This window comes from Bactrocera neohumeralis, unplaced genomic scaffold, assembly GCF_024586455.1.
Source record: "Bactrocera neohumeralis isolate Rockhampton unplaced genomic scaffold, APGP_CSIRO_Bneo_wtdbg2-racon-allhic-juicebox.fasta_v2 cluster11, whole genome shotgun sequence".
NCBI classification, from domain to species: domain Eukaryota; kingdom Metazoa; phylum Arthropoda; class Insecta; order Diptera; family Tephritidae; genus Bactrocera; species Bactrocera neohumeralis.
Window position 1 is genome coordinate 5,207,583 of NW_026089624.1, and position 25,037 is coordinate 5,232,619.

The window sequence follows — 25,037 nt, forward strand, 5'->3', positions numbered from 1 at the left end:
CGATTAAGCCATGTCCGTCTTTCTTTATATATACGAACTAGTCCCATAGTTTTTAAGATATCGTTTGAAATTTTTTCAAACGTCATTTTCTCTTCAAGAAGCTGCTCATTTGTCGGAACTGTCGATATCGGACCACTACAACATATAGCTGCCATACAAACTGAACACATTTGACAATGTATCTTCACAAAAGTTGGCACAAGTTATATTCTAAGATAATAATGTAATCTCCGAAGAAATTGTTCAGATCGGCTTACTATAGCATATAGCTGCCATACAAACTGAACGATCGGAATCTAGTGCTGGTATGGAAAACTTTTGCATTTGACAAGATATATGCATGAAATTTGGAATAGATTATTTTCCAAGACAACAATGTAATCTCCGAGGAAATTGTTCAGTTCGGTTAACTTCGGTGCAGCCGAAGTTAACGTTTTTTCTTGTTTGGTTTTTTATTTGTTTATATTAATAAATATGTCAGAGAAAAAATATAAAAAAATGCAGATGTCTAATACTTTCTTTGGCCAGTGTAGGTAGTTTATTTCATTTAGTATTTTATTTAATTTGTGTAAGAGTATGTGTATTTGAGTGATTTCGTTACGATAAATTCGTGTATTTGGGTGGAAAAAAATTGATCTACATCAAATAATTATTTCGCTTAAAAGAAGTTATTTATTACATAATTGTGCACTTTAATAATGATAGAGTGTCTTAGTAATAATGGGAGGTAATCATAAGAAATGCATATATAATGTGGATGAAATATATAGGTGACTATTACAAGTAAGTTAGGTGTTGCGTATTTTTTCTAAAATGAGTACAAATACTAAACGGATAGCACATTTTCTTAAATACAGGTGTATATATGACTCAACTAAGTGAAGCACTTGCCTGCCGAATAATGGTTAAAACTTGGTAAAATCGTGGAATATTCTGCAGGATTATTATTTATGGAATCACCGCCTGAGGTATCTCTTAGTTGGGCACTTGGCTGAAGAAGTATAAGAGGTGAATTTATTACACTGGATTGTAGAACCTGCTGTTGAATGTGCTGGTGATGATGTTCACAACCTTGTTCATTCGTATTTGAATGCGTATCAGGAGACCTAGTAACATTACCACTTATATCATTTCTATTGTGATTTTCAAGTACATTTACTAAACGCCTTTGTTGTTGAGTATTAGACGATACAGCCATTGTGGATACTTCTGTCATGATAATGTTGGGAACCCCATTTTTGGCACTTTCACCTCTGTTTAATAATGATGTGGTTATGGCCGATCTTTTTTCTGTTGAAGGTATTACACAATCATCTTGTGCTCCATCGTCATTGTTAATATCAGTATTTCCAGTTAAAATTGCATTAGGTAGTATTCCAGATGGTAATGCTACATTACCACTAGAATGAGAACCAATTGATGGTGATTCACTGTTCATTGAGCCCACTGTATTATCTACATGTGCTATTGTTCCATAGTGCCCATTTTCTATGGCTATTGCTATGAGAACAGTATAAAAATGAGTAACAAATAAAATCTATACGAAATAAAAGTAGATTTAACAAATAAAACAAAAAAGATGTTCACAGATATTGTGGAGTAGCTCTTCTCATTAAAATCCGTATTACATATGTATGTATACATTATTAAAACTATATTCATAAGCATTTCCTAAAAATAAAAAATATATATAATATCCTTATATTATGTATGTGTGTACTCAAATGCAACTCTTATTATTAAAGTGAAATTTTTTCACCTTTTCATATAAGAGTATGTAGAGAAGCGAACTATACTTGCGGTGCAACCCTACGCTGTGAACAATCATAGTTTATTTAGCCTTTGTTTTTGCAAATAAATAAACTTTTACTTTTGAGAATAATTTGTCATTTGAGCGATTTTACTTGGGAAAAATATGCACAGTATAACTTGGTAGCGTTGAAGAAAGCAGTTATACTTCTTCAGTGAGGTATCCGCATACTCTTTTGTACGAATTCAACTCGAAAATTTGTTGTAGCTTTTGCATGTAATTTTTTTACGTGATAGGTGCGAATCTTACACACCTTACACCAGTACATTTCTTTACATGTCATCTTTTCATGTGAGGGATATAAGTATATGTTTTAGCTATTACTCAACCTGATAATAACATAAAACTTGTAATTGCCTTAATTTATATTAAAATAAATCCAAAAATAGAAGATATAACAGATTTAGGTTTCGAACTTCTGGTATATAGAAAAATATATTCGCGAATGGCTGTTGTTGATGTGAATATTTCAATACAGATTATAAACAAAGAAACGCGAACTAATCTCTCAGTTTTTAAGATATCGAATTGAAACTTTGCACACGTTCTTTTCTCCTACAAGAACCTCAATTGTTGGCACCGTCGGTATCGAACTGCTATAGCATATAACAACCATACAAACTGAACTATCAGAATGATGTCCTTGTTTGAAAATATTTTTTTTTATGAAATTTGGCACAGATTTTTGTTTAAGGGAACAGTCCAATATGATGAATGAATACAGAAACTTTTGTGTTTGTAAAGGGTATTATGGCTTCGCTGCTACCGAAGTTCACGTTTCATAATTCATTATAACGTTTAGTCGTATATTGCGATAGATTTCCTTCCCCATAAAAGGTTTCGATCGGGTTTAGAATCTCATCCTACAACACGCCCTTCTGATGCCACAAATTACCGTTTTTTCCATTTGGGTTGTCACAAGGGATCCACCACAACATTCTTTGTCAAGTGCCACTTTTGGCATGTTCGCTCAGATATAGGTTTTCGGCCGAGGTCTTCTTCATTCTAAAATAATGTAGAAGAACTATGCACAAAAACACATCAAGTTCAACATATTTGAGTGAAAAAAATTATTTTGGTATTTGTAAGCAACAAGTCATCGCTCGTACCAAACTAAATTCGTTATATACTTAATATAACTATACTGAATTGAGAGTAATTTAGAATTAAGAAATATCCAATTCGGGACCTTAAAAATCATATCAAATTAAAAGTCAAAGAAATTCTGCCGCATAATCCTCATATTTTGACGGACTTACTATATACGAGGCATAACAATTAAGTAATGAGACTGATTCCATAAAAACCGTATATTTGGAAATTATTCTACAACTCTGTCATCCCCTTCAAAATAGTCCCCTTTGGCTGCTATACAGCGATTCCAGCGCGTTTTCCATGCTTCGTAACATTTCTGGAACGCTTGGACTGGGATATCCGCGAGTACCCTCGTGACGGCCGCCTGGATGTTCGTAATCGACTCAAAATGGGTTCCTTTGATCGCCGATTTTGTTTTAGCAAAAAATAAGTCACAGGGTGAGATGTCGGGCGAATAAGGAGGCCAAATATTGGGACACGCTGAGGGCAGTGGGGCACGGTGCGTTGTCGTGATGAAGGATCCAGTTACGAAACACTGTCTGGGCGTACCCTGTTGACTCGTTTTCGCAATCTTTCGAGTACTTGGCAATAGTAGACTTGGTTCACAGTTTTCCCCGCTGGAACGAATTCTTTGTGGACGATTCCTCGGCTATCAAAAAAGGCAATAATCATCGCTTTCACCGTCGACTTGCTCATGCGAGCTTTTTTCGGGCGGAGGGCGCGGAGATAACCATGTGGGCTTTGGCCTTTGGTTTCGGGGTCTAAGAGCAATATCACCATACACTTTTACAATTTTAGCGTACGTTTCTGAAGCTGTTTCGCCCAATCTGGCGCAAAATTTTATCCCGACGCGTTGCTCTTGATTTCGTTTTTCCATTTTCGTGACGAGCACTACAAACACACGTCTACTCAACTTGACGCAGCAGGCGAACTAAATAAGCTAGAGCGATGATACATATACCTATGGAGAGGGGAGGGATGCCGAAAAAAGAAAAAGGGAATTTCAAGGTCACAGGTTTACCACAAGCGCGGCAATAAAATTAGTCTCATTACTTAATTGTCAAACTTCGTACGTCCCAAAGGCTGATTGGTGTGACCGAAAACATCATTGGAAATCAGATCGTTAACCAAAAATCCACTATCAACTCAAAGTTTGAAACTGTTAACGACTGATCATTTACTTTTAGAATGCTTTAAATAGGCATATACTCATGGAGAATCCGAGAATATGTAACTATTCCATAGGTAGGCAAAGGTTACTTCAATAATAAAACAGTTGTATCCACGATATTGTGATAAAGAGTATTTGTTTCCGATATGCTCATAGTAGCACGAGGTAAGTTCGGATCTAAAACTTTTTGATATCAAAGGCATCTGTCAGTCGCCGACTCAATGGCAAATCGTACAATCGTATTAGTACAATACAATACAATAGGCAAAAGTTACTTCAACAATAAAACAGTTGTATCCACGATATTGTGATAAAGAGTATTTGTTTCCGATATGCTCATAGTAGCACGAGGTAAGTTCGGATCTAAAACTTTTTGATATCAAAGGCATCTGTCAGTCGCCGACTCAATGGCAAATCGTACAATCGTATTAGTACAATACGATAATTTGGGAAGAGCTATGATACAGACTAGAGTCGGGAAATTATGTGCTAAGTAGCCTGGAAGTAATATCCTTATAAAGATTTGCAAGACACTGGAAGATCAGCACCACCTATCTATCGATGAGATTGATTTTTTTATACAACGTACTTTTACTTGTAAAGGAGCCATTTATTAAACAATGTTAATACAGCTGTGCTGTCACAAGTATGTCAATCTGACAGTTTTAAAATTTCTCAAGAATTTAAATCAAAGTTGAGAAAATATAATTTAGTACTATATTATAATTTGGGAATCGTTTACAGCCATATTATTTATCGTATACTAATCGATCAGTTTACTACTTTCTTTATGCGAGATACGCCCATCTACTTCGATAAAGCCGAGCTACGCTCCTATTGGAGTTTAGTAGCATTCAAGGTGATGACGTCTTTTCCTTCATACTTTTCCATTAAGGTTGTTCTATGGGCGTGGAAATAGTCTAGTGCCAGTTATATCACATTTCTACGAGATATTTACAAATTTACAAAGTATCACATAATAATATTTTTGTTGTCTTCTACGATTTAGCTAATTTAAATTACATTTATGGTACGTATCACACTTTGCTTACCTGTGTAATAGGACGATATGTTTGTTTCAAGTGAACTTGCATTTAGTTTCATGTCTGACATATTTATAGGCACTAGAGGGGTTAACGAACTACTGCCTGATAAAAGGTTATAATTAAATGAGCAATGAAATTATATGAATGCAAAAATCAATAGAAAATAGTAACAAATCGTATAATTTATTTGCAGTCTAAGTTTTCGAATCACGTTACATTTAAATATGATAAAAACCGTTGAATGGATTAGAGTGTTATCATTTTGCAAAGTTTTAGACAGGAACTTAATAGTTTTGATTGATTAAAAGTTAGATAACTATGCTTGGATGTAACGATTAGGGTATTTCGACACTTTTATTGTAGAGATATTTCTGTTCTATACTTACCAATGGATGCTCCTAGGGACGGTGTATATAGCGAATTTTGCGATATTGATGTAATACTGTCATAAATCATTGCATCGTTTCCGGCGGCTCCTGTTGCAGGGAAGTTATTGTGGGAGTCATAATAGGCTGTATTACTATTTGTAGTCAAACCACCTAATTCCGACAGGAGTTTATGCTCATCCTTGATGCACCATTTCCCAGACCAAATCTGTTTTACCAAAACACAAATTAAATTCAGGAAAGAAAAACATATCAATAACAATAACTATAGGCATGAATTGTATAACACTTGCATTCGAATAGATTTGGTCACCACTATACGCTATTCTTTGCCTCTTTATGTCGTCCTCTGAAGGCATATTAATATCTCCACTTTCATCTGCAAGTATAAAATGTTCGTATTTACGTTTAAGGAAGTAATAAAGAGATTTATTCGGTGCATTGAAAACTTTAACTGAAGCTTTAAAGCGTACACATGAAGACACGTGTGCTTACATATGTACAAGTTAACAATAAACTGTTCATTGACGAATGTAAATAAGATTGCTTCCATATAACCCACTTCAAATAAAACAATATTGAGACCTCCAAAAAATTTAACAGGATGCCGATTGCTTGATAAGCATTTTCAATCTTTTACACATTAGATACCCTGAAGGACAATTAGTTTATGTGAACATTAATCAATAAGCTTACGAATTCTTGGAAAATAAGGAATCAGTCTCAACTCAGAGCTCAAGCCAATAGGTTTTATTTCTCTCGCCTTTTGGTTGAAAAATATATTTTTGGGAAGATTGGTTACTAAATATAAAATTTTTGCGGGAGCGATAAACATACTGAAAAGAAGTGTAAAACACGAAAAGTGAAAGCTAAAGCCATCTGAAAGTGTTTCTTAATAATAGAAACAGTAACATCTAAGTGAAAGCCATCTAATACAAGTTTTGTGCGGAAAGTAATAGGACTACTTTTATATCGACTGTACTTCGGAGCGTGCGGGCACCGACTGTATTCGGTAGATGGCGTTCCTAACGAACGAGCCGATAGTCATTTATCTCCGAACACCGGGACAGTCAGGACGAAAAATTTCGCGCGAAGTGTTTTTGTGAGTGGTGCAAGCCGAAAATGCAGTGTTCGTTAGAGCAAAGGTATGTGTTTAAATTATGTGTGAAACTTGGTAAATCTACGACAGGGACGCTCGACAAAGCAGGATTACCCAGATGTTGATTTAGCAAGAAGTGGTGTGTTTCGGTGGCACCAGACCTTTTTTGGCACCAGACCTGATTGTTTTTTTTTTATATCAAAGGCATCGTCCACCATGAATTTGCTCTTCCTGGACGAACTGTTAACGCAAAATTTTACGTGGAAGTCCTCAAGAGACTCAAACGAAGGGTAAATCGGGTCCGACATGACATCGCAGCCGATTGAAAGTTACACTACGACAACGCCTTTCTTGTGAACAGCTACCTAACCAAAGCCGGCATCCCAAGGCTTCCGCAGCGGTAACGATTGATTCAAAAAATTTTTTAAAATCGACTCAGTCCTATAACTTTCTGCAAAAACCCTGTAGAAAAAAAACGACCGATAACCACTCAACTAAGAGATCAGCACAGACTCAGTACATAGAAAACAAAATTGTGTGATTTTTTTACATTAAGTTTAAGGGTATTTATATTACAAACATTTTTTAAGATTTAAGTAAATTGTTGGTCGGCAAAAATCCCCTGCTGAATTCTCCCCAAGGGTGCCGATTGGTAATAGATGCCACGCTTGCACGAAGTAGGCAGGGACGGGCAATCAATAGTTCGCCCCTGTTGTAGTAGTGAGGTTTATAGCTAATGTCAGGCGTCCGACCTGGGCGTTCATTGCTCGTCAATAGCACAGCATCCAGATGTGGAGCCTTTCTATGGTAGGAGGTACATGCGATCGGTATCGATCATTAATCTGCCGGGAGGCTCTTTAGTAGCCCAGTCCAGTTTTGGCGAACTCAATTATAGACAACCTTACTTGCGCAGCGGGGACTATCCGCAAGAGGACATACCTTTGCTCTACACTCGTGGGTCCGAATATGAGCCAAAGTAATAACCAAACCACTAATTTAAAGGAGTCCGAAGGAAGCTAGTTGTCCCCAGAAGAGAGCAGCGTTTGCTAGTGACGAATATGGCGCTGAAAGTGCTACAAAGCAGTTTAGGTCCGCCACCGTCATGCTAGTAACGATAAACAGGAAGGATATCCCATCCCGAAAAAGGGCAAGAGCCTGCCATCAAAATTAGCCAACTGAGAGATGGAGATTTGTCAAGGCCGTCGAAGACCCCGCAGCGGAATTTGGTGTGGAGATGAAATGAGCCACAATGTAGATTATGTTATCGTTAACAAAAAGATCTATAGAACCGCTCAGGAAAAGTGGCATGGAGATTTACTATGGTTTCACAAAGGGGGAGGTGAATTTAAAGTTTACGTGCTACATATGTACATAGGTATAGTATTCAAGACAATATAACAATAAGCTGAGAGATGGGTAGTAGCGAATACCGGCTGGTGTCATGCTTTATGCCATATGAACAGGGACTGATTAACGAGCAGATACTTGACAGCGAAGCATCTAGGTTCTTGATTATACCTGGATGTGACTCCAATGTACACCACATTTTATGGGGTAGCACGGATATCAACGAAAGGGGTGAGTTTCTCTTTAACTACCTTTCGAGTAATTTTGTATTGCGGATCCAATGTATTAACATTTATAACAAGAAACCGCCAAGATGTATTAGAATTTGCACTTAAGTTGGAAGAATTAAGAAATAAGTTAATCCAATGGAGAGTTCCCGACGAACACTTCCTTTTGGATCACCGTTATATTGAATGCATATGGTCTTCAAATATGCATTCAATATAACGGTGATCCAAAAGCAGGGTAGAAAAGTTAAGGTATGACAGAAAAATTAACTGCCAAATGTACCTGCAAGAGCAAAAAAAAAAAACAAATTCCTAGAATTCCGCCATTCCAACCAGAAAAAATAGGAACTGGATATCCTTGTTAACCAGTTAACAGATTCTTGCCGACAAGCATTAGAGGGGCTTGAAGCAATTCAATTTAGCCAAACTGTCCCAAGGAGAAGAGTAGTGGGATAGCTATTACAGCGTCTTAAGGCCATAAACATATAAAAGAAGTAAGGAAAGCAAAAATAAATTAGTGGAAATCTGTATGTAATGATATCGAGAATGCGGAGGAAGCGTCTCGACTTGGGCAAATAATAGCACAATCGCTGCATGCAGGTTAATAAATCTGTGCGACGGGGTACACCCCAATATGGCATGCTATCTCCACTTCTCTGGATTCTTACCATGAACAAAATGTTGGTGGATTTAAAAAATAAGGGGTGTGTGGCCTACTCTGATAAAGTGGCACTTTCCGTTAGAGGTAAATTCTCGAATACCCTCTCTAACCCTCAAACTGAACATGAAGACTTGAGGAACTTGGAAGACTGAGCTAGTATTTTTTACTAAGTATTCCTAAGCAGTTTATTCTAAAATCAGTCCTTAATATTGTTTGTATGGCTTTATGCTGCTGGCTTCCGCCAACTAGACCACTGTCTTCAATTAAAGAAAGCCTTATTGTTCTGACAAGAAGTGAGCTTACAACAAGGGATATATTTATGTATACATACAACCAGGCGGCTTTGACATCACTAAAGTCATTTACGGTTTCCTCAAACTTAGTGAAAGGATGCCTAGATTTTTTAATAGATAAAACATTATATTTTACGATAAACCTGCAATGTGTTGTAGGGCATAATGGTATCCCTGGAAACTGTGAAGCAGATAAACTGGGCACCAACCTATAATTAGACTCCAAAAAAGAGGTTACTCTCGTATATACCTCTAGCTACCTGCAGATATTTAATAGACAAACGTGTTATAAACATAGCCGAGCCTCGGTGGAAACAAACCCTGATTAACTCGACAATCGTGAATGGAATATGGGCCGCACATATCTTCTATTAAAATTTAAAAGGAATGATGATATAATAGCTCTAGTACAGGCCTGTCCAACATACGGCCCCCGGGCCACCATCCGGCCCTTCATCCGGCCCGCCATCTCTTATAGTCTTTGGGCATCCCAGTTGTATAGGCCTGAAACACGTGATGGATAAAGTAGTGCAGACAGCTAATTTTATACGCGCAAGAGGGCTTAACCACAGACAGTTCCAGGCTTTTCTGGCTGATGTCGGTTCAGATCACGAAGACATTGTATACTTCAGTCGCGTTCGCTGGCTCAGCAGAGCAGCCACACTAAAACGATTCTATTCTCTGCTGGACGACTTAAAGATTTTTCTTGTCAACAAAGACCAAGAAATTACTTTCCTTACTGATGAGGAGTGGTTGGCTGATCTGGCTTTCCTGGTTGATATAACTAAATATCTTTCTGATCTTAACTTAAAACTACAAGGGAAAGACCAACTATGCACACAGTTATACGAACACGTTCTAGCTTTTATTGTTGGAAAAGCAGCTGGAACAAAAGCAGTTGATTCATTGGGAGACCTTATCTACAAGAAAGCAAGATACCTTGGATTTTGACAAGTACGTGTTGATGTTACAAAGATTAAGGAACGAGTTTGACGACAGATTCGCAGACTTCAAATCACAAACTCCCTGCATGAAAGTGTTTCAAAATCCATTTGATGTTGAAATTGAAGGCGCTGCGCAGAGTTTACAGCTGGATTTAATAGAATTGCAAAGCAGCTCTCATCTAAAAACAGCATATAATAATTGTCTTCCAAACTTAATTGAATTTTGAAATTTAACAAATCAAAAACCAGATCATCTTTATTAGGTAGCCATCTTAAAGGCATTTTGCGCATAGCCACTTCTAAAACTCCAGCTCACATAGATGCGCTGTGCAAACAGAAAACATTTCAGACATCTCATTAATTAGATTTTAAGAATAAGAATATCTTTATATGCTAAGGCCATAGTTACATTAATAATAATATATTAAGATTTATATGATGTTGCTTTTTATAAATAAATAAATATACCAAAACTGAAGGTCATTTTATTTTTTTTTTGCCCGCTACGGTTATGAAAATGCTAAACCTGGCCCTTCACAAAATTATGTTGGACGGGCCTGCTCTAGTAGGAGTACATAACAGGTCTAATAAGCAGACTTCCCAGTAGACTAGGAACGCCGTATGATCTATCTACGTATTGTAGAAGCTGTTTGGAGGTAGTAGAGGAGGAGACAATTAAACATATTCTATGTGATTGTAAGACTCTATATAAGAAAATAATAGCAACAATCGATCGAAGGTTTCTGGGTGCAACTGATAAAACTTTTCGTACTGATGACCTTTATCAGAAACACGGGATGGTGCAGGGCAATAGGAAGAGCCAATAGAGTAAGGTGATTTTAGTTGCCTTTTTCTTAGTTAAGCCTAAGGGAGGATCACTCAATTTATTAGACTATTATTGATTAGTTAATAAAAAATAATTTTCTACTTATTAACAAAACGATTATGATACATGGTAATAAAGCAGGTAGTAGTAAACATCTAAAGGGTTATCTGACATAATGTTTTCTTATGGACTAACTGACTTACCTTACTTTGCCAAATCCTAAGGGCTTGAGTTAAGCAATTTGAAGGCAAAATCGCTTTTCATATTTTATCGAAATTACAAATAACTTTCGGTAGCTCAAAGCAAATAACCTAAATCAAGGCGAAAAAAAATTCTGATTATACCGTCGTTGATGTTGCAATGCGATATAATACGAGTAATTTCAAAACAAAGGTTAAAATCCTGATGGCACCTACAAACACTGATTAGTTATTAACCATAGATAACTAAACGCGTAAACAATACCTCACAGGTATCCTGATGCCAGCAGAATTCTCTCCAATTTAGGAAAGTAAAAATATTTCTCGACTATAAATTTGGAATCATGTTTTCATCACATTCTTATGAAACGAAAATTTCAAAGAGCTGCACATCTACACCTAGAGCACACAGTACTTATGATGGAAATATTAAACAAATATGTATATCGTACAATATACTATTGTCACTACATGTGTTAAAAACTCAAAGAATATTGCAGAAATCGTAAAATTTGTAACAAAAACAAATACGACAAACATTCTTCTAAAATACTAATACAGCAAGCTCCTATATCAAGAATTGAGAAAAGTTGCATCTAGACATTTTTTACCCTGAAAAACTCTAATTTATAATTTGTGTCATTGCCGATTCTAAATTTTTAATTTTTAAAAACATAGAAAATAAATTAAACCTACGTGAAAAAGTATCATAACCCTTGTAAAAGGGCGCTGAGGCTAAGCGGCTAACCTTGGACATTGAACCAAGTTTTATCACTTCGCAATTTAAATCACTAATACAAAGATGAAGTATCATTTTATATTATTGCGACCCAAGACACAGTTATTTACAATTATGTTTCGAGAATCACAACAGTATTATCTACGTATATTACCAAAATGAAACTATTTGATATATTTCAAAACAAAGTATCTCATGAAGACATTCTAGAAGTTTCGAAAATTGCACGTGCAAAAATGCTGCAAACACTAATCAAAACAGAAAAGAAAAATACTTTAATACTAAACAAGTAGTATATGAAAAAATTATAGGATAAAGAAATAAATTGCAAGCAAGATATAAATAACAAGTTGTTTAAGAAGATCTAGGAAATAAAATTAAAATGAATAACATAATTATCCATAAGGATAATATAAAACGCAAACTAATTAATTCACAGAAGAAGAAATTCGTAAGATAAGAACTTTCAGAAAAGGCATTTTACAATTATAGTCACTATACAGCGACATTTTACATACAACCAACTTATCCTACTACATGGACATACATATATGTATGTACATTAGGGTGTGTCATTCTGAGTCAACCTTTTTTTCCCCTGAAAAACAGGCTAAAAACTTTCGAAAATGTGCAAAAGAAAGTCAGTCAAAAGATGAGCTCTTAATATTAATATAAGGAGGTGCCTCTTTCAAATTTTCTGTTTTCCATATAAATAACATGGAAAAAAATTAATTTTTTTGGTGGTGGTTAATGAGCGGAGGTTATTATATGTGCACGCGATGGCTGCCAGTAGGGATGGTAAACTCGATTCCGATTCTACTCGAGAATCGAGTTTTCTCGTAAAATAATTTTTTTCCATGTTATTTATATGGAAAACAGAAAGTTTGATAGAGGCACTTCTTAATATTAATATTAAGAGCTCATCTTTTGAGTGACTTTTTTCACATTTTCGAAAGTTTTTAGCCTGTTTTTCAGTTGAAAAAAAAGGTTGCCTCAGAATGACACACCCTAATATACATATAATGAAGAAATAGTTTATTTCAAGGACGCAAAAAGACACACAAATATACACAATCTGATTATTTGGATATAATGTGTGCGTATTTTTGCGTCTTGAAAAAAACTATTTCTTCATTATTTACATTCTAAATTAATAAATTAATTACAAAATATATATATATACAGAAAAACCTTCCGTAAAAAAAATATTTGTCATAATTTTTAATTTAAAAATGAACAAAATTTTACTACCCCAAACGAATGAAGTAACTTACCTTGGTGTTCACCTAGATAGAAGGCTCAGGAAGAGAAAACATATCTCTAGTAAAATAACTTGCGTGAAGATTAGACATGCAAATTTAAATTGGCTGTTATAAAAATTCTAAACTTAGTCTAGACAATAAAATGCTTCAATCACGTGTTCGCTTTGGTACATGCGTAATGAAAATTTCAATAAACATTTTGGTATTCCTATGATAAAAAGAGAAGTAGAGGACAGCAGAATGAAATACAAGTATATATCTACACGCGCTCCAAAGTAAACAGGACTTTAAAAAAAAGAAACAGAACAAAAGGTGGCAAAATCAATTTATTTTATTCAAAATAGTCTCCTTCTGCTTCAATACAGCTTTTTGCATGGTCCAAAAGTATGTCGTACGAGTGTTTTAGCTCGTTGGCCGGTATGGCCGCCAGTATGCCGGTGCAAGCCTTTTGAATGGCCTCTACGTCTGCATAACGCTTTCCTTTCATGGGCAAATGCATTTTTCCGAAAAGGAAGAATACGCACGGTGCCATATCAGGTGAATACGGGAAGGGGTTAATGGTTAAAATATGATTTTTGGTCAAATAATCGGTCAGAAGCGTCTTGGAATGTTGGATTCTGAGCAATTTGTGCGGAACAAACCGTGCACACACCTTTCGTAAACCAAAACGCGATAAAGCGATGTTTTGGAGATGTTCAATTTCATTTCCATGAATTTCAATCTTGATTTCGGCTGATTTTTCATGAATTCACGCACAGTTTCGGTGGAATTTCCACATGTTGATCGTCATTTATGTCCTCACGACCACTTGGAAAACGTTGAAACCACTCGTACACTCTGCTACGGGATAGGCAGTCATCGCCATAAACTTGTTTCATCAATTGAAAAATCAGTAAAAGTTTTACCAATTTTAAAACAAAATTTAATGTTGGCTCATTTTCGCACCGATAACACAAACATACTGACACTTAAAACGCAATAACTTCACTTCTAATCGATGATATGTCATGAAATTCTCCTGTTTACTTTGGAACGCACCTTGAAAACTCCGAGAGCACCCAAACCCATTGGCTAATACTTTAGTACATTCTCGCGATCAAACACGACTAAAAAGAAGAGATATGCCTGCCTACTAAAGAGCAACGTATCACCAAACATTTCAATCAATTACTTGAGTTTGTTTAGTTTTGAAATAGATTTAAGATTTTATAACTTATTGTTAGGCTTAAAAAAGCAGATCCAATAAATAAAGAAATATTGAGTATCATAATATCATCATCATCATTATATCATAACAATAATTTGCACAATATATAGATTATTTCATATTTTTAAGAAAAAATCAGAAAAGAACGAGTTTAAAATCATGAAAAAGTTTTTATACTCGTACAATCAAACGAAATAAATGTTTAATGAATCGGCACGGATATAAGAAAAGGGGGAGTTAGCAATAACACCAACATAACTGTTCATTGACGAATGTAAACAAAATTGCTTTCACTGAAACCACACAATTAAGACCACCAAAGAATGAATAAGTATGGCGATTGCTTGAAAAGCATTTTCAGCCAATTATACTGTGGAACATTTTTGGAATTATTGTCTGGGGGGTGAGAAATTCCAAGTCAGGGTGATGGTACTAGGTCAGTATAGTAAAACCCTCAAAGGGTTTGGCGTTCGTATGTGTCAGTTTTTTTTATGACCTTTTAAATTTTTTCCTTATCTTGATGCTTTTTCGCTTAGTTGTAACATTTTGGCAAAAACGTAGTTTAACATAATTCGCGAACCACTATTATCTATTTTTCCAATCCATTAGACGGTTGTAGCAGCTTTTACACACTATATTTGGTACCCAATTTTCGTTCACTATAACATAAGAAAAAATTTAAAAGGTCATAAAAACAAATGACACATACGAACGCCAAACCCTTTGAGGGTTTTACTATACTGACCTAGTACCATCACCCTGACTTTGAATTTCTCACCCCCCAGACAATAATTCCAAAAATGTTCCACAGTGTAATTGGCTGAAAATGCTTTTCAAGCAATCGCCATACTTATTCGTTCTTTGGTGGTCTTAATAGTGTGGTTTCAGTGGAAGCAATTTTCAAGCGGGGCAGCTCTCATAGGTGCGCTCTAAGCGCTCATAGAAGACATCTTTGGTCACATCATCCTTCTCTTCCGTTTGGGCGTGGGCGCAAATCAGCGATATGTTGAAGAACTTCGCCTTGATGCGGATTGTGGCTAGACGTTCATCCACCGGAGTGAATGATAGTACCCGGCGACGGAGTCTCTCTCCCACCACGAATCCCACACCAAACTTGCGCTCCTTTATATGGCCACTGTAGTAAATGAGTTGCTTACAAAATATAAAAAATCGTCAATCGCTTAATATCTACATACATGATCTCTAGTCAGTATATTCAAAATTGCAATCAAGAGCTCTTTTTAGTTTTGTGAGCTGCTAAATATGAAGTCAACAATTTGAGACAATATTTTGTGACTGAAGACTAGAGACTGTGTTGTGAAAAGTAACTAGTCACAAATTGAGACCTTGCCTCAAAATGTCCAAAATAGTGACTAGAGATTGCTTACAGAATTCCGCTATAAGCCTTATCACCAGTTCGATTTTCTAGGGAAATTGCCTAAAAACTGGAAAGTTCTCAGACTTTGATATGCCATTTCTTGAAATTGCGCGATTCAATTGGCAAAAATACGAAATATGACAGAAACATGAAGGAAATAATGGGGAAAAATTTAAATCGTTAAAGAAAAGATTATGTCGACAGAAAGAAATATAGAGAAGGTTCAATTGCGGACCAGTGTGTGAATTGTCAAAAACAAAACGCGATGAGTGGATTTCAACAGTGCTAGCTCATGCCATTTGAGCAGGCTGAGGATTGAATTAAAATTATGATTATCAGAAATATACATCAGTATTACAAACATATGTTTGCTCTTTCGCTTATATTTTTATACGTTTATATGTAATCATATATAATTTTGTGAGTTTTTATGAATACATGCGAAATTGATTGTTGCAATTATTTTACTTATTGTCAGTGTGCATTGAAGACCTACTTTTGAATTATCTCCTATGTTTCATCATAATAGGTTGTCAAATATCTCCGCTTTTTTGCTTTTTATTCAATGTTCAATTATAACGTTAGGATTTAGTTGAAATATGCGCCGTTTCATGCGATAATCTGTTTCCATCTAGACGGCAACTTTATAATACCCCCTTGTAAAAGCCCCTCCTCCTTATTTGCAAAGAACTCGGACAGCCACTTTTCACTTTTAGTTCAACTTTCGCCTGATATTGTCGTATGTGATCCGTTTTTCGTCGCCAGTCACCATCCGCTTCAAAAATGGGTCGAGTTCGTTCCAATGATGCCACATGTCGGTCTAACTCTATGTTTTCCCTGATTTGATCGGTATTCGTCGCCACAGGTCTTCTGCCGGCTGGCTTATCCATGGTGTCGTTTTCACTCGCTCTGAATCGTCGAAACCATTCCTCCGCAGATCGAAGTGATAGAGTACCAACCCCAAAACATCATTAATCTCACGCAATGTTTCTCTAGCGGGTTTGCCTTTAACGAAGGAAAACTTTAAAATAGCGCGAGTTTCGACGACATTGAACTCCATGTTCAATAACTGTTGAACGCAATATTCAAACTAATCATGTATCACTAGCGTCGTTTTGTAGGTTATGTCAAGACCTTTCTATGATGTATAGTATTGCCAGATACCAGCTCTGTAGCGCTTTATACATAGCCGCGAAATTCAAAAGACAAAAAGGGCGAACCTAACAACCTTGACAACCTAATATGTTCGTATATGCTATGCGCATATACAAGTATAGTTATTGTAAAATAGGATATAGAGTTAAGAAAAAAGCAAAAGTCTAATTAGATTTGTTTACTTTTTATGCTTTTAGCAGTATTTGATATCTTGTAAGTTTGTGCATAATGTATTTGATAAGTACATTATAATAATTTAAGTTAGAATGAACTATAACAATGAAATTTCTTAAATTTTAATGCTTTGGGGACCGCCGTGCTCCAAGGAAAATATGCCATTTAGTAGGAACTTACCAAAAGCCATTTAACCTTGCTAATTGAACAAAATGACGTTATATCGTTTTGACAGATGAGTCCCATTGTTTGCTCTATTCGGCTTGTTACTCATAATTATTTATAGTTGTTACATTTTCAATCGTTTTATATCAGTGCAAAAATTGAACTAGTTATAGAGTGAGCAAAATGGCCGGTCGTAAAGAAATTTCGATTAATGCCGTAAAACTATTATTAGTAAGAGAAGGCGTTGCTACTAGCCCAACACTTTTTTGTTTTGTTGGCACACTCCTCATATGAAAGTATGTGATGTTTCATTTCAATCTGTCAATTCATTCTTACAAGTCATTTAGTGTCCCCGTGTCACAATATTTTTTTACAATGGAAAAAATTGAATATCGTGTAGTGATAAAATTCTTATTTTTGGAAGGTGTAGCACCAAAAGAGATTCACGACCGAATGTTAAAAGTGTATAATGATTGTTCACCTGCAATTAGAACAGTAGAAGGATTGGTAGCTGAACTATTGACGATCCACGTGAAAGACGTCCAAAAAGCGCATCAACAACAGAAATCATAGCCAAAATACAGGATATGGTTTTGGAAGATCGTCGGTTGACTCAGAGGGATTTAGTAGAGGCTCTACACATCTCACTAGGTAGTGTGAGCCATATTTTAAGTGAAATTTTGGGTTTTAGAAAGCTGTGCCGCATTCGCTAACAATGGAACAAAAACACATCCGATTGCGACTTTCTCAGCAACATTTGCAGCTTTATCAAAAGGACAAAGTAGATTTTGTGCGTCGATTCACCACTATGGAAGAGACTTGGGTCTATTGCCATGATCCTGAATCAAAAAAAAAGGCTAAAGAGTGAACCTGGTTGTTCGGCTTCGAAACGAAATCGGCCAAGAAGGTTATGACATCAGTTTTTTGGGATGTGAGAGGAATTTTGTTTGTGAATATTATTGCAAACTTTTGGACCAGTTGAAGGAAAACATTCGTGAAAAACACAGGTTTGCAGAAGAAAAAAATTCTTTTTTATCAGGACAATGCACTGTGTCACAAGGTCATTTCGACAATCGCTAAAATCCGTGAATTGAAATTCAAAATGTTGAAGCACCCACCATATTCATCAGATTTGGCCCCCAGCGGCATCCATTTGTTTCCAGAACTCAAAAACTTTATACGTGGCAAGCGTTTTTCATCAAATGAAGCGGTCATTACGGCTGTTGAAGCGTATTTTGCAGATCTTCCGGATTCTCTCTTCAGCGATGGGATCCACAGATTGGAGGATCGTTGGATCAAGTGTATTAATGTTCAGGGAGATTATACTGAATACTAAAGTGCATATTGAGTCATAAGTTTGTGGTTTTCTTATCAAACGACAAAACTTATTGAACAACCTGGTATTCAAGTATGCGAAATATTATAAAACACTACATAAACAACGGAAATTTAGAGCGTGAGAACAGATCTGTACTCCCAAAAAATCACGCCATATCAGGAACGAGATGTATAGCTGCAGTGACTCAAAATAAAAAAAATAAAAAAAGAGGCTGAAGTTCGCCAAACTTAATGCTAATCAGACGGAATATTTCTGGAATAAGGTAATATTTAATGACGAATCAAAATTTAGTAATTGGTTCCGATGGTGTGCAAAAAATTTAACGCAAACGAAACAAAGAGCTCCAGGTGATTAATTGGGTGCCCAACGTAGAGGGAAGCCAACACTATTGCATTTGAGTTTTCCTGGAGTCACTTACGCTCGCGTTTGATGTTAATAGTAAAAACATTTCTTTTAACAAATGGAAATATGTAAATGATAATTTATTTTTAAAACAATTTTTAGTTACACTGAATGGTAAACTTAATTATAGATTAGAATAAATACGTGTGGGATCGCTGGTGATCCAAAGTGACGTAGAAGCGTTTTACCTAAAAAAGGTATCAACTGGTAAGGTGGTGTGACACTTGCGCCCACTGACGTATCAAAAAGTTTTTCCAAACCGCACAGGATCGGTGTTGATTGAAGCAAGTTAGTGTAGATATCGACTCGGCGATGTACATATATGCGAATGTGATGATCGAAAGTTGACGTGCGAAAGGTGTGTGTCGAATTGTTTAAAAAACCAATATAATGTTTAAGCGGCGCAGTGGGGAATCGAATTTGTGTACGGCGAATGTTGATGGGCGAACTGCATCTGACGAATAGGGTAGCTTTCCGGTTGTCCATTCCTTTTGTGAGTTGGGTTGCGTACGAGTGTGGTGTGTTGTAATGTCTTCAGCTGTGGTGAATTAAGCTGTCACATTAGGATGCGCTAGTTTTACCGAGTCGAGGAGGTGGATGCTTAACTCATTTAAACACAAGGAAAATAATATAATTAAGACTGTGAAATATGGCGACGGTTACATAATGATTTGGAGGTGCATTACAGTATCTGATGTGAGAAATCTCGTTTTCATAATAAAATGGGTAAGCACTCATATTTGAACGGACTCACCATATAACATCGAAGGATTCACTTAAAGAGGCCATACGTACAGAATGAGCAAATATAACTTCTATAAACAGTTATTCAGGCCAACGGAGGTTTAACAAAATATTCAAATTGAAAAAATCGGATTCAAAACAATATTTTGCATATGTGTGCCTAAATATTTTTTATGTCGGATCTTTAATTTTTTTGATATATCTTCATTATCACTAAAAATATGTAAAATATGAAATACTATAATAATATGAAAAATTTTTGCTTTAGTCGGAATCAGTTGGTCTGATCCCGAGACATGTGATTTCACCAAAAAGCTGGGCGGTGCCAACAAACCCCTTTCATACCATCGCGTTTTAACGTTTCTGGCGTAACTAGTTATTGATTTATTGCGCTTTTAGTAGGTTTTAACCTCACCGTTATATGAGAAGTGAGCGGGATTATCTTCCGATTTCCATTTTCCTACTGTGGGTATGAGATCTTATAACATTTGCGCCTAGCGAATTTGGCTATTGTAGCTTTAGTAGCTTAGGAGATATGTACATTAAAGTTATTAGAGGGCGGTCCACGACCAATCTTTCAAACTGTTCTGCCCACAGGTAGCCTATACTATATTTTATATTTTAATTTTGTGCTTAGTTACGGCACTTTATAGGTTTTCGGTTAATGATAATATGTGGGCGTGGCAGTGGTTCGATTATGCCCATCTACGAACTCAAATATTTTTTGTAATAAGAAACCAGCATACCAGGTTTCGAGTTACTCAAGTTACAGCTTGAACGGACAGACAGAAAATCACTCGGATTTCGAACTTTTCTCGTCATCCTGATCATTAATATACATATATATAATATATATCTATCTCGCTTAGTTTTTAGTGTTAATCGTTGGGTGAACAAGACTATGATACTCTGTAGCAACAGGTTGCAAGGAGCTTTATATTGGAAGAAGGCGGGGTTGTGAACCGATTTCACCCATATTTCGTACGTGTCATCAGGGTGTTAAGAAAATATTATGTACCGAATTTCATTGAAATCGGTCTAGTAATTCCTGAGATATGGTTTTTGGTCCATAAGTGGGCGACGCCACGCCCATTTTCAATTTTTAAAAAAAGCCTGGGTGCAGCTTCCTTCTGCAGTTCGTTCCGAAAAATCTAGGATTTCTGACGTTATTTGTTAGTCGGTTAACGCACTTTTAGTGATTTTCAACATAACCTTTGTATGGGAGGTGGGCGTGGTTATTATCCGATTTCTTCCATTTTTGAACTGTATATGGAAATGCCTGAAGAAAACGACCCTATAGAGTTTGGTTGACATAGCTATAGTAGTTTCCGAGATACGTACAAAAAACTTAGTAGGGGCGGGGCCACGCCCACTTTTCCAAAAAAATTACGTCCAAATATGCCCCTCCCTAATGCGATTCTTTGTGCCAAATTTCACTTTAATATCTTTATTTATGGCTTAGTTATGACACTTTATAGGTTTTCGGTTTTCGCCATTTTGTGGGCGTGGCAGTGGGCCGATTTTGCCCATCTTCGAACTTAACCTTCTTATGGAGCCAAGAAATACGTGTACCAAGTTTCATTATGATATCTCGATTTTTACTCAAGTTACAGCTTGCACGGGCGGACGGACGGACAGACAGACACCCGAATTTCAACTCTACTCGTCACCCTGATCACTTTGGTATATATAACCGTATATCTGACTCTTTTAGTTTTAGGACTTACAAACAACCGTTATGTGAACAAAACTTTAACACTCTCCATAGCAACTTTGTTGCGAGAGTATAAAAAAAACGGGCGAGTTAAAGAAAAATAAGTCCACGAACTGCGAGTCAGAATAATATGACTTTATTCATTAACATCCGAAACTTAAATTTAAATTATTTCTAACTGCTTAGCCTATTTATAGTAGTGAGTAAACAAATATTTTATATCCGCTATCCTTACAATTTGTTGTTTGCTTAATCGGACCATTTAACGGTCGCTCTTTGGTTTGATCATTACTGCTATGACAACAACAACATTAGCTACAGACATTTGTCAGGTGATTCGGCGGTTGTCCTGATCACCGATTAATGTTATTTTATCACAGCATTGTTGCTGCACATGTTGTCTTCATTGTTTGTTGTTGCATTATTTTGTATTACATGTTTAACATTTGTTTACAAGTTATTGGTTTTCGTCTAGCTGTGCATGTACATATATGTATGTTTATATTTAAGTAATTATATGTAAGTATATGATAAGTAAGTTTGTAAATTATTATTTGTACATATATATATATATATATACATATATGTATGTACATGTATGTACATATAACTCCCCCAGGGCTGCTTAAAGAACTACCCCATATTCCTTTCATTTATTTATATATATTTTTTAAGCTAAGTTTACTAACTATTTGGATTATGTATTAATTCGTGTATTTTTATTTTCGATTAAGCTTAAAATAAAGAACAATTTGAAAATTATATCCATATGTAAATAGCTTAACTTATCTAATATTTAAATGATATTGGTGTAAGTGAATTGAAGGTAAAAGATATGTAGGTTTTTCATATTAAAAATGATCAGTAATGGTTTAAGCTGAAGGGAATTTTGTAAGCTTATCAATAAACGTAACAAACGATAACTTTTTAAAATGGAATATATCTATATGGATAATTTGATTTTTTTTTGTTGCCTTTTCAGTAAAATGAAATAGAGGTCTAATCGGTTTTCTTGAATATTTAATTTGTTGACATTTTTCGCAATTATTAATAATAAGTTGTATTTGTTCTTTTAATTTTGGAAAATAAATTTTGTTTTTTAACGTATGATATGTTTCATTGATACCACTGTGCATAGACTCATTGTTATGGTATAAGGCTATTTGTTTGTGAAGTATTTCTTCATTTTCTATTTCAGTTACTCTTTGGGTACATTTAACAAAATTGATTTTATTATCATGTGAAAACATAGAAATCAATATTTGTTGTATTTTATGATAATCTTTATCCGATACTTCAGAAAAAATTCCTATTCTACATACACATTTTAATATTATTCTTCAAAATATTTCTAATAATTGTTTCATTTTCAAGTGGATTTATTTGAATTATTTTTCTTTTATGCACTACTTTTATTTCAAATGAAGGACTAAATGTTAATATTATTTTAATTTTGTATTTATTTACTATTTCCTCTTTTATAATAATATGCTCTAAAAGCTCTTCTTCTGCTGAATGAATAGTTTCTGACATTTCGAAATTCGATTCATTAGAATTATTTTCGTTTATTTTTGGAGAATTTTCTAAACGACTTAGAAAGTCTGCCACCTTATTTTCTTTGCCATTTACATACTCAATTTCGTAATTAAATTTTTGTAGCTTTAAAAGCCATCGTTGATGACGAGGGGAACATTCTTTGCCTTTATATTTATTATTAAGATATTTTATAGGACAATGGTCTGTAACAATGCGAAATTTTTTTCCATATATATATATGGCCTGAGGTAAGTAACAGCATAAATAATTGCAAGGAATTCCTTATCCATTGTACTATAATTTTGTTCATGATTATTAAGGGTCCTGGATATGTAACATACCGGATGTCCTTGTTGGGAAAAAACTGCCCCAATCGCATGATCACTAGCATCAGTTGTAATAACAAATTCCTTGTCATATTCAGGATATTTTAAAATAGGATGAGAAGATATTAATGCTTTAAGATTCTCAAAACTTGATATATGTATATTGCGGCTCATTTATATTAATTTTATAATCCTTTTTCAAATACTTTATCATTGGATACGCAATGTTTGAATAATCCTTAATAAATTTACGGTAATAACCCGTTATACCTAGAAATCCTTTTAATTGCTTTTCAGTTTTTGGAATCTGTAAGTTTTGTATTATTTCGATTTTGTTTGGATTTGGTTTTATTTCATTTGCCGTTAAAATATGACCTAAAAAAGGAGTTTCTTTTTGAAGAAAACTACACTTTTCGGGTCGGATTTTTAAATTATGCTCTTGTAATTTGGAACAAATTTTCTGTAAGGATATTTCATGCTCTTCTAGAGAGGTGGAAAATATAAGGATGTCATCCAGGTATACCACACAGATTTTATTAATATATTCTCTCAGAACTTCATTAATTAATCTCTGAAACGTCGCAGGGGCGTTTTTGAGTCCAAATAGCATTCTAACATACTCATACAATCCAGATGTTGCTACAAATGCTGTTTTCTCAATATCCTTTTCTGCCATTAATATCTGGTGGTAACCCTTTGCTAAATCCAAGGTGCTGAAGTATTGCGCGTTACCTTATTTATCTAAAATACTGTCGATGTTAGGCAAAGGATACTTATCATCAATAGTAAGTTGATTTAGCCTCCTATAATCCACTACAATTCTGTACTTTTGAATACCAGACTTATCTTTCTTTTTTGGTACAACTATAATAGGAGAGCTGTACTTGCTTCTGTTCTTCCTTATGATTCCTTGTGTTTCCATATCATTAATTTGTTTTCTAACTTCCTCTTCGTGTTTTGGTGGTAATCTATAATCTTGAGTTAATTTGTTGATTACTAATAGTCCTTATTTCATGAACAATTGAATTTGTATTAGTTAAACTATCACCTTCTCTATATATTAATTTACTAAATTTTTTCAAAAGTTTATTAATTACTTGTTTTTCTTGGTTATTCAAGTGACTTAAATCTATAGTTTGGTCTTCACTAATTTCCGTAACTTCTCCATAATTTTGCACTATTTTTGATAAAAAAGGAAGACGTATATTATTACCTAGTTTAATTTCGAAATTTTCTACATCTATACCTTTCATATTCTTTACTATCCAATCCATACCTAGTATTAAATCAAATGGTTTATTAAATTGCAACATTATCCATTTCATTCTAGCATTTTGTGGAGCACTAAACTCATTTGGACATGGTGTAATTACCTTTTTACTAGGATTACTGACCACGCCATTAATTGTATTTAATATATTTTTTTTCTTTTTCATTAATTGTAGGTAAATAAAATTTATTAAAACTTAATAACTTTCCTTAAGTATGCTTAAAGTTGATCCTGTGTCTACTAGTGCTATCCATTGATTATTAAATAAAGTAATTTTTATACTCTCGCAACAATGTTGCTAAGGAGAGTATTATAGTTTTGTTCACATAACGGTTGTTTGTAAGTCCTAAAACTAAAAGAGTCAGATATAGGGTTATGCATACCAAAGTGATCAGGGCGACGAGTAGAGTCGAAATCCGGATGTCTGTCTGTCCGTCCGTCCGTGCAAGCTGTAACTTGAGTAAAAATTGAGATATCATGTTGAAACTTGGTACACGTATTCCTTGGCTCCATAAGAAGGT

At 35.1% G+C, this 25,037-nt stretch overlaps 1 protein-coding gene across 14 annotated transcripts in view; it reads right to left on the reverse strand.

The window, feature by feature from the left end:
- LOC126765670 (paired box protein Pax-5) overlaps positions 1 to 25,037 on the reverse strand; it is a 169,690-nt gene that overhangs the window by 4,433 nt on the left and 140,220 nt on the right. For 11 of the 14 annotated variants that reach the window (XM_050483301.1, XM_050483295.1, XM_050483291.1 and 8 more), the window contains 4 exons: positions 5,802 to 5,887; positions 5,509 to 5,716; positions 5,129 to 5,224; positions 892 to 1,500 (listed from right to left, as the gene is read on the reverse strand). In XM_050483301.1, the coding sequence (XP_050339258.1) occupies positions 892 to 1,500; positions 5,129 to 5,224; positions 5,509 to 5,716; positions 5,802 to 5,887 (999 nt within the window). Of the gene's footprint in view, positions 1 to 891; positions 1,501 to 5,128; positions 5,225 to 5,508; positions 5,717 to 5,801; positions 5,888 to 25,037 lie in introns of those variants that run through there. The other 3 variants (XM_050483302.1, XM_050483292.1, XM_050483305.1) reach the window with 3 other exon arrangements.